This window comes from Nerophis lumbriciformis, linkage group LG01, assembly GCF_033978685.3.
Source record: "Nerophis lumbriciformis linkage group LG01, RoL_Nlum_v2.1, whole genome shotgun sequence".
NCBI lineage: Eukaryota > Metazoa > Chordata > Actinopteri > Syngnathiformes > Syngnathidae > Nerophis > Nerophis lumbriciformis.
Window position 1 is genome coordinate 63,951,648 of NC_084548.2, and position 11,749 is coordinate 63,963,396.

At 42.0% G+C, this 11,749-nt stretch overlaps 1 protein-coding gene across 5 annotated transcripts in view; it reads left to right on the forward strand.

Moving 5' to 3' along the window:
* bmp7b (bone morphogenetic protein 7b) overlaps positions 1–10,797 on the forward strand; it is a 64,427-nt gene extending 53,630 nt beyond the window's left edge. For 3 of the 5 annotated variants that reach the window (XM_061923998.2, XM_061923991.2, XM_061924033.2), the window contains 3 exons: positions 7,793–7,869; positions 10,139–10,249; positions 10,321–10,797. In XM_061923998.2, coding sequence (XP_061779982.1) covers positions 7,793–7,869; positions 10,139–10,249; positions 10,321–10,470 — 338 coding nt within the window. In that variant the 3' untranslated portion in view covers positions 10,471–10,797. The remainder of the gene's footprint in view (positions 1–7,792; positions 7,870–10,138; positions 10,250–10,320) is intronic. The other 2 variants (XM_061924016.2, XM_061924025.2) reach the window with 2 other exon arrangements.
* Positions 10,798–11,749: the final 952 nt, after the last annotated feature.

The window sequence follows — 11,749 nt, forward strand, 5'->3', positions numbered from 1 at the left end:
AAGAGGACATGTTTGATATCAGTGATGATGTTTCTGGACAAGAGGACATGTGTGATATCAGTGATGATGTTTCTGGACAAGAGGACATGTGTGATATCAGTGATGATGTTTATTTTAGATTTGGACATGTTTGATATCAGTGATGTTGTTTCTGGAGAATTGGACATGTTTGATATCAGTGATGGTGTTTCTGGAGAATTGGACATGTTTAAAATCAGTGATGATGTTTCAAGACAAGAGGACTAGTTTGATATCAGTGATGACGTTTCTGGACAAGAGCATGTGTGTGAAATTAGTGATGATGTTTCTGGGGATTTCGAACATGTTTGATATCAGTGGTGATGTTTCTGGACAAGGGGGCATGTTTGATATCAGTGATGATGTTTCTGGAGAATTGGACATGTTTGATATCAGTGATGATGTTTGTGGGGGAATTGGACATGTGTGATATCAGTGATGATATTTATTTTAGATTTGGACTTGTTTGATATTGGTGATGATGTTTGTGGGGGAATTGGACATGTGTGATATCAGTGATGATATTTATTTTAGATTTGGACATGTTTGATATCAGTGATGTTGTTTCTGGAGAATTGGACATGTTTGATATCAGTGATGGTGTTTCTGGAGAATTGGACATGTTTAAAATCAGTGATGATGTTTCAAGACAAGAGGACTAGTTTGATATCAGTGATGACGTTTCTGGACAAGAGCATGTGTGTGAAATTAGTGATGATGTTTCTGGGGATTTCGAACATGTTTGATATCAGTGGTGATGTTTCTGGACAAGGGGGCATGTTTGATATCAGTGATGATGTTTCTGGAGAATTGGACATGTTTGATATCAGTGATGATGTTTGTGGGGGAATTGGACATGTGTGATATCAGTGATGATATTTATTTTAGATTTGGACATGTTTGATATCAGTGATGTTGTTTCTGGAGAATTGGACATGTTTGATATCAGTGATGGTGTTTCTGGAGAATTGGACATGTTTAAAATCAGTGTTGATGTTTCAAGACAAGAGGACTAGTTTGATATCAGTGATGACGTTTCTGGACAAGAGCATGTGTGTGAAATTAGTGATGATGTTTCTGGGGATTTCGAACATGTTTGATATCAGTGGTGATGTTTCTGGACAAGGGGGCATGTTTGATATCAGTGATGATGTTTCTGGACAAGAGGACATGTGTGATATCAGTGATGATGTTTCTGGACAAGAGGACATGTGTGATATCAGTGATGATGTTTTCTGGGGAATTGGACATGTTTGATATCAGTGATGATGTTTCTGGATAAGAGGACATGTTTGATATCAGTGATGATGTTTCTGGGGGATTTGACATCTTTGATATCAGTGATGATGTTTCTGGACAAGAGGACATGTGTGATATCAGTGATGATGTTTTCTGTGGAATTGGACATGTTTGATATCAGTGATGATGTTTCTGGATAAGAGGACATGTTTGATATCAGTGATGATGTTTCTGGAGAATTGGACATCTTTGATATCAGTGATGATGTTTGTGGGGAATTGGACATGTGTGATATCAGTGATGATTATAATTATTTTAGATTTGGACATGTTTGATATCAGTGATGTTGTTTCTGGAGAATTGGACATGTTTGATATCAGTGATGATGTTAATGGAGAATTGGACATGTTTGATATCAGTGATGATGTTTGTGGGGAATTGGACATGGGTGATATCAGTGATGATATTTATTTTAGATTTGGACATGTTTGATATCAGTGATGTTGTTTCTGGAGAATTGGCCATGTTTGATATCAGTGATGATGTTAATGGAGAATTGGACATGTTTGATATCAGTGATGATGTTTCAGGACAAGAGGACTAGTGTGACATTAGTGATGATGTTTCTGGACAAGAGCATGTGTGTGAAATTAGTGATGATGTTTCTGGAGAATTGGGCATTTTTGATATCAGTGGTAATGTTTGTGGGGAATTGGACATGTGTGATATCAGTTATTATATTTATTTTAGATTTGGACATGTTTGATATCAGTGATGTTGTTTCTGGAGAATTGGACATGTTCAATATCAGTGATGATGTTTCTGGAGAATTGGACATGTTTGATATCAGTGATGATGTTTCAGGACAAGAGGACTAGTTTGATATCAGTGATGATGTTTCTGGACAAGAGCACGTGTGTGAAATTAGTGATGTTTCTGGGGAATCAGACATGTTTGATATCAGTGGTGATGTTTCTGAATGAGAGGACATGTACGATATCAGTGATGATGTTTCTGGACAAAAGGACATGTTTGATATCGGTGATGATGTTTCTGGGGGAATGGAACATATTTGATATCAGAGATGATGTTTCTGGACAAGAGGACATGTGTGATATCAGTGATGATGTTTATGGAGAATTGGACATGTTTGATATCAGTGATGCTGTTTCTGGGGAATTGGACATGTGTGATATCAGTGATGATGTTTCTGGATAAGAGGACCTGTTTCTGGACAAGAGGACATGTGTGATATCAGTGATGATGTTTCTGGGGAATTGGACATGTGTGATATCAGTGATGATGTTTCTGGATGAGAGGACATGTGTGATATCAGTGATGATGTTTCTGGACAAGAGTACATGTTTGATATTGGTGATGATGTTTCTGGGGGAATTGAACATATTTGATATCAGCGATGATATTTCTGGACAAGAGGACATGTGTGATTTTAGTGATGATGTTTCTGGAGAATTGGACATGTTTGATATCAGTGATGATGTTTCTGGGGAATTGGACATGTGTGTTATCAGTGATGATGTTTCTGGATAAGAGGACATTTTTCTGGACAAGAGGACATGTTTGATATCAGTGATGATGTTTCTGGACAAGAGGACATGTGTGATATCAGTGATGATGTTTCTGGATGAGAGGGCATTTGTGATATCAGTGATGATGTTTCTGGACAAAAGGACATGTTTGATATCAGTAATAATGTTTCTGGACAAGAGGACATGCTTGATATCAGTGATAATGTTTCTGGACAAGAGGACATGTTTGATATCAGTGATTAAGTTTCTGGAGAATGGACTAATGAGATATAATCATCTCTTTGTGAGATATGATCATGAATAGTGTCTCAGTACATGTTGGGAAAAGGAAGCTGTTTGAAGATAACATGAGAAAGTTCTAGCAAGGTGCTTTGTCAGCAGTACTGAACATCTCCATCCCACACTTGGATTGTTCTTCTGCACGTTGTGAAAGGATGACATCATAGCAGCCATTTGGAAGAACAAACATGCCAACTTTGACACCACTTTCATGGGAGCTGTGAGAGCGTGTGTTTACATGAAACCTTTCATCGTCCTGTTTATTTACACAAGAGCAGGAAGTCCGAGGCTTTCACCACGCAGCACATGAGCACCAAACACAGGATCTTGGTGCACTCCTAGGAGGACCAGGAGATGCACAACTTGGTGATCTCTGACATGGTGGTCATGTGAACATGTGGACATGGTGGTCATGTGTACATGGTGGTCATGTGATCATGTGGTCATGTGATCATGTGGACATGGTGGTCATGTGATCATGTGGACATGGTGGTCATGTGATCATGTGGACATGGTGGTCATGTGATCATGTGGACATAGTGGCCATGTGATCATGTGGTCATGTGATCATGTGGACATGGTGGTCATGTGATCATGTGGACATAGTGGTCATGTGATCATGTGATCATGTGGTCATGTGATCATGTGGACATGGTGATGATGTGGACATGGTGGTCATGTGATCATGTGGACATGGTGATCATGTGGACATGGTGGTCATGTGATCATGTGGACATGGTGATCATGTGATCATGTGGATATGGTGATCATGTGGATATGGTGATCATGTGGACATGGTGATCATGTGGACATGGTGGTCATGTGATCATGTGGACATGGTGATCATGTGGACATGGTGGTCATGTGATCATGTGGAAATGGTGGTCATGTGGACATGGTGGTCATGTGGACATGGTGGTCATGTGATCATGTGGATATGGTGATCATGTGGACATAGTGGTCATGTGATCATGTGGACATGGTGGTCATGTGGACATGGTGGTCATGTGGACATGGTGGTCATGTGGACATGGTGGTCATGTGATCATGTGGATATGGTGATCATGTGGACATAGTGGTCATGTGATCATGTGGACATGGTGGTCATGTGGACATGGTGGTCATGTGATCATGTGGTCATGTGATCATGTGGACACGGTGATCATGTGGATATAGTGATCATGTGGACATGGTGGTCATGTGGACATGGTGGTCATGTGATCATGTGGATATGGTGATCATGTGGACATAGTGGTCATGTGATCATGTGGACATGGTGGTCATGTGGACATGGTGGTCATGTGATCATGTGGTCATGTGATCATGTGGACACGGTGATCATGTGGATATAGTGATCATGTGGACATGGTGGTCATGTGGACATGGTGGTCATGTGATCATGTTGGTCACGTGATCATGTGGACACGGTGGTCATGTGGACATGGTGGTCATGTTATCATGTGGATATGCAATTGTTGTCATGATCCGTGGTCGGATCATGTTTTGTTTAGTTATGTTTGGTTAGTTTTGGACTCCTTTAGTTATTGCTTGTGCACCTGTGAGTTTGTTTCGTCACCGTGGTTACTTATTATTTTCACCTGCCGCTTGTGTTCTCGACGCGCACCTGTTTTTCATCACTGACACTATTTAAGCCTGCCTTTCTGTTCACTCGTCCTGTGCTCCTTGTTTGCGGTAAGCTACATCACGTTGGTTTGTTTTTTCATGTTCCAGAGTCCTGTGCTAAGTTTAACTTTAGCTTCCCGTGCGTTCGGCACGTTTTTCTTTTGCTTGTTTTCTGTTTGCCATGATTTATGTAAATAAATCATATATTACCCTCACGTCTTTGTCCGGAGTGTCCGTGTTGCACGGAAGGAACGATCCCGCATAAATATGCGACCCCCACGTGACAGTAGGAGCACAGCAGACAGTTCCTTCGCCCCGGGCTTCGAGGAGATGGAGACGCACTGGCGAGGACGGAAGCCAGCCAAAAAGGTTTTTCGCCGCCAAAATGCGTCGCTCCCCCAAACTCCTCCTCCGAACAGCAAGTCACCACAAACGGCTCAGTCTTCCTCCCCTCAGTTGTTTGGTAATCCAGTTACTCATTTTGCTAAACAATTTTTAGATTGGGCTGCAAGCCAAATTACCATGAACTCTGACAACAACATAACGCCATCCATTTTGAATGACGTCACTCCGCCCACTTCCGATGACGTCACTGAAACGGCGCGCGGCGATGACATCATTCCGCCGGCGTCAAGGGAAGATTCTGATCTGGATTTTTTTTTCTTCCATCTGTCTCCCTTTATCAGCCACCTCCTAATGACTTTTTTCCAAAAATAAAGTACCATCAGGACACTTTTTCTGAAAATAGATTCTGTCAACTTCAATCACCTCCGCCCCCAGTGACTCTGACTCCGCCCCTAAGGACTCTAGCCCCGCCCACGTCAAGGACTTTTTCCCTCCTCCGCCCACCCCTACAGAGAGTTCCAGACCGCAGGGAGCGCGTCTGGTATCCGCCCCTTGAGGGGGGGGCTGGGGTCGGGAGCTGTGTTGGTGGGGTGGCTCGGCATCACCATGCCAAGCCACAGCCTCCAGCACGGCCGCCACCACCAGTCTTCCGACCTGTCAAGCCACAGCCTCCCTCACGGCCGCCACCACCAGTCTACCGACCTGTCAAGCCACAGCCTCCAGCACGACCGCCCTCACCAGTCTACCGACCCGTCAAGCCACAGCCTCCAGCACGACCGCCCTCACCAGTCTTCCGACCTGCCAAGCCGCAACCCCCAGCTAGGCCACCTCCACCTGCACCAAGGCTAGCACCTGTCGCCGCACCAAGGCCGGTACCAGCTCCACGACGACAAGCTCCGGTACCAGCTCCACGACGCCAAGTTCCGGTACCAGCTCCACGACGTCAAGCTCCGGTACCAGCTCCACGACGTCAAGCTCCGGTACCAGCTCCACGACGTCAAGCTCCGGTACCAGCTCCACGACGTCAAGCTCCGGTACCAGCTCCACGACGCCAAGCTCCGGTACCAGCTCCGGTACCAGCCCCACGACGCCAAGCTCCGGTACCAGCTCCACGACGTCAAGCTCCGGTACCAGCTCCACGACGTCAAGCTCCGGTACCAGCTCCACGACGCCAAGCTCCGGTACCAGCTCCACGACGCCAAGCTCCGGTACCAGCTCCACGACGCCAAGCTCCGGTACCAGCTCCACAAGTCCAAGACCAAGACCCTCCACGCCAAGACCAAGACCAAGACCCACACCAAGACCAAGACCAAGACCAAGACCCACACCAAGACCAAGACCAAGACCCGCCATGCCAAGACCAAGACCCGCCATGCCAAGACCAAGACCAAGACCCGCCATGCCAAGACCAAGACCCGCCATGCCAAGACCAAGACCCGCCATGCCAAGACCAAGACCCACACCAAGACCAAGACCAAGACCCACACCAAGACCAAGACCCGCCATGCCAAGACCCACACCAAGACCAAGACCCACGCCGAGCTTCGCCGCTGGACGCGTCACGCCGAGCTTCGCCGCTGGACGCCTCACGCCGAGCTTCGCCGCTGGACGCGTCATGCCGAGCTTCGCCACCTGACTTGCCACGCCGAGCTGCCACGCCTGCCAAGTTGACGACGCGCCTGCCTCCTCGTCGGCTACGGATATGGCCGCTACCTGGTCGCCCGCCACGCCAAGTGCGCCCACCTCCCAGTCGGCCACGAATGTGGCCAATCCCTGGGCGCCCGCCTCGCCTGCTGCAGTGGCGTTCCACTCGCCGCCGCCACTTGACTTTGCCTCGGTGGATTCGGGGCCACTTGGGCTGGCGACCCACCGCCATGTCCCCCTCCCGCCCTCCCATGACTATTGATCTTTGGTTTTTTTTAGGACATCTAGAATCTGTCCTTAAGGGGGGGGCTCTGTCATGATCCGTGGTCGGATCATGTTTTGTTTAGTTATGTTTGGTTAGTTTTGGACTCCTTTAGTTATTGCTTGTGCACCTGTGAGTTTGTTTCGTCACCATGGTTACTTATTATTTTCACCTGCCGCTTGTGTTCTCGACGCGCACCTGTTTTTCATCACTGACACTATTTAAGCCTGCCTTTCTGTTCACTCGTCCTGTGCTCCTTGTTTGCGGTAAGCTACATCACGTTGGTTTGTTTTTTCATGTTCCAGAGTCCTGTGCTAAGTTTAACTTTAGCTTCCCGTGCGTTCGGCACGTTTTTCTTTTGCTTGTTTTCTGTTTGCCATGATTTATGTAAATAAATCATACATTACCCTCACGTCTTTGTCCGGAGTGTCCGTGTTGCACTGAAGGAACGATCCCGCATAAATATGCGACCCCCACGTGACAATTGTGAGTTCATGTGGACATGGTGGTCATGTTGTCATATGGACATGCAATCGTGTGATCATGTGGACATGGTGGACATGCAATCGTGTGATCATGTGGACATGGTGGACATGCAATCGTGTGGTCATGTGGAAATGGTGGTCATGTGGAAATGGTGGACGTGTCATGTTGTCAATGTCTATGAAGCACACAAAACCTGCAGATAACAATCAGAAAAAGTGTGCGTAAGTTTGTGTGAGATGAATGCCAAAGCTGTGACCTCTGACCTGGTGCCCTTGACCCTTGACTGTTGAGACGTTTGCACTTTGTCCAACAATCTAATTGTTGTGGACGTTGTCTTCGTGCACAGAGAACAGCAGCACGGATCTGAAGCAGGCCTGCAAGAAGCACGAGCTCTACGTCAGCTTCCGAGACCTCGGGTGGCAGGTACGATTCCTTCACAACCAGGAAGTAACTCAAATAGTATGATTCCTTCACAACCAGGATGTAACTCAATGTTACCTTTCAGCCTCCATGTGTTACAGTTATGAATATTTACATCATGGTACTTACAGTTATAAATATTTACATCATGGTATTCACAATTTTGAAAATTTACATCATGGTACTCAAAGTTATGAATATTTACATCATGGTACTTACAGTTATGAATATTTACATCATGGTATTCACAATTTTGAATATTTACATAATGGTACTCACAGTTATGAATATTTACATCATGGTACTCACAATTGTATGAATATTTACATCATGGTATTCACAATTATGAAAATGTACATCATGGTACTCAAATTTATGAATATTTACATCATGGTACTTATAGTTATGAATATTTACATCATGGTACTCACAGTTATGAATATTTACATCATGGTACTTATAGTTATGAATATTTACATTATAGTACTTACAGTTATGAATATATTGACATCATAGTACTTATAGTTATGAATATTTAAATCATAGTACTAACATGTATGAATATTTACATCATGGTACTCACAGTTATGAATATTTACATCATGGTACTCACAGTTATGAATATTTACATCATGGTACTTATAGTTATGAATATTTACATTATAGTACTTACAGTTATGAATATATTTACATCATAGTACTTATAGTTATGAATATTTACATCATAGTACTAACCTGTATGAATATTTACATCTTGGTACTCACAGTTATGAATATTTACATCATTTTACTCACAATTATATGAATTTTACATTGTGGTACACACAGTTATAAATATTAACATCATAGTACTCAGTTATGAATATTTACATCATGGTACTCACAATTATATGAATATTTACATCATGGTACTCACAATTATATGGATTTTTTTCATCATGGTACTCACAATTATATGGATTTTTTCATCTTAGTACTCACAGATACAAATGTTCACATCATGGTACTCACAGTTATGAATATTTTCATCATGGTACTCACAGTTATGAATATTTACAGAATGGTACTAACAATTATATGAATATTTACATCATCGTACTCACAGTTATGAATATTTACATCATGGTACTCACAATTATATGAATATTTATATCATGGTACTCACAATTATGAATATTTACATCATGGTACTTACAATTATGAATATTTACATCATGGTACTCACAGTTATGAATAATTACATCATAGTACACACAGTTATGAATATTTACATTATGGTACTCACAGTCATGAATATTTACATCATGATCCTCACAGTTATATGAATATTCACATCTTGGTACTCACAGTTATGAATATTTTCATCATGGTAATCACAGTTATGAATATTTACATCATGGTACTTACAATTATATGAATATTTACATCATGGTACTCACAATTATGAATTTCTACATCATGGTACTCAAAGTTATGAATATTCACATCATGGTACTCACAATTATATGAATATTTACATCATGGTACTCACAATTATATGAATATGTACATCTTAGTACTCACAGTTATGAATATTTACATCATGCTACTCAGAATTATGGATATTTACATCATATTACTCACAGTTATGAATATTTACATCATGGTACTCACAGTCATGAATATTTACATCATGGTTCTCACAGTTATGAATATTTACATCATGGTACTAACAATTATATGAATAATTACATCATAGTACTCACAGTTTTATGAATATTTACATCATGGTCCTCACACTTATAAATATTTACATCATGGTACTCACAATTATATGAATATTTACATCATGGTACTCACAATTATGAATATTTGCAACATGGTACTCAAAGTTATGAATATTTACATCATGGTACTCACACTTATATGAATATTTACATCTTAGTACTCACAGTTATGAATATTTACATCATGCTACTCACAGTTATGAATATTTACATCATAGTACTCATAGTTATGAATATTTACATCATTATACTCAAAATTATATGAATATTTACATCATGGCACTCACAGGCATGAATATTTACATCATGGTACGCACAAGTATGAATATTTACATCATGGTACTCACAGTTATGCATATATTTACATCATTGAACTCAGAGTTATGAATATATTTACATCATAGTACTCACAGGTATGCATATATTTATATCATTGAACTCAGAGTTATGAATATATTTACATCATAGTAACTACACTTATGAATATTTACATATTGTGTGCCCAGGACTGGATCATCGCCCCTGAAGGTTACGCCGCGTACTACTGCGAGGGCGAGTGCGCCTTCCCGCTCAACTCCTACATGAACGCCACCAACCACGCCATCGTGCAGACTCTGGTCAGTCCAGTCTGTCTGGTGATCATCCCAACATGATGAGTCACCATGGTCACCTTCTTCTTCTCCTGCAGGTTCACTTCATCAACCCCGACACCGTTCCAAAACCTTGTTGTGCTCCCACGCAGCTCCACGCCATCTCCGTGCTTTACTACGACGACAGCTCCAACGTCATCCTCAAAAAGTACCGCAACATGGTGGTCAGAGCTTGTGGATGCCACTAGACCACTAACACACACACACACACACACACACACACACACACACACACACACACACACACACACACACACACACACACACACACACACTTTTGTGCTTTCTACTGTGTACACAAGACATTTGAAGACATTTTCTATTCAACAATTATTCTCAGTTGTTTTATTTTGCTGTAGATGTGTATTTCTTGCGAGATGTTGATCATTTGTACAATAATGTGTAAATAATGTTGTCAAATGTATATTTATTAGGCTTTTATGTCGCAGGAAGAAGTTTTGTGTTGACATTTGGTCAATTTTTCTTCCCCAGCTGTAATAAAATGTCATATTTAAGTTGGTGAATTTATTTGGTAAAAATCTTTTGTTAAGATTTCCGCTACCTTTGGTGTTTGGATTGTGGGGCTGGACCCCAGGATGCAGAGACTGGAGATCGTTGGCAGGTAAGAAGAAGCCCTTTTATTCAGGAAAAGACAGGAAGTAGTACAAAACCCAAAACCAGTGAAGTTGGCACGTTGTGTAAAAGGTAAATAAAAACAGAATACAATGATTTGCAAATCCTTTTCAACTTATATTCAATTGAATAGACTGCAAAGACAAGATATTTAACGTTCGAACTGGTAAAAAACATTTATTTTTTGCAAATATTACCTCATTTGGAGTTTGATGCCTGCAAAATGTTTCAAAAAAGCTGGCACAAGTGGAAAAAAAGACTGAGCAAGTTAAGGAATGCTCATCAAACACTTATTTGGAACATCACACAGGTGAACAGGCTAATTGGGAACAGGTGGGTGCCATGATTGGGTGTAAAAGCAGCTTCCATGAAATGCTCAGTCGTTCACAAACAAGGATGGGGCGAGGGTAACCACTTTGTCAACAAATGCGTGAGCAAATTGTTTAAGAACAACATTTCTCAACGAGAAAGGAATTTAGGGTTTTCACCATCTACGGTCCGTAATATCACCAAAAGGTTCAGAGTATCCGGAGAAATCAGTGCACGTAAGCGGCAAGGCTGAAAACCAACATTGAATGCCCGTGACCTTCGATCCCTCAGGTAGTACAGCATCAAAAAGCGACATCAGTGTGTAAAGGATATTACCACATGGGCTCAGAAACACTTCAGAAAACCACTGTCATTAACTACAGTTCGTCGCTATATCTGTAAGTGCAAGTTAAAACTCTACTATGCAAAGCCAAAGCCATTTATCAACAACACCCAGAAACGCTTCGCTGGGCCCAAGCTCATCTAAAATGGACTGATGCAAAGTGGAAAAGTGTTTTGTGGTCT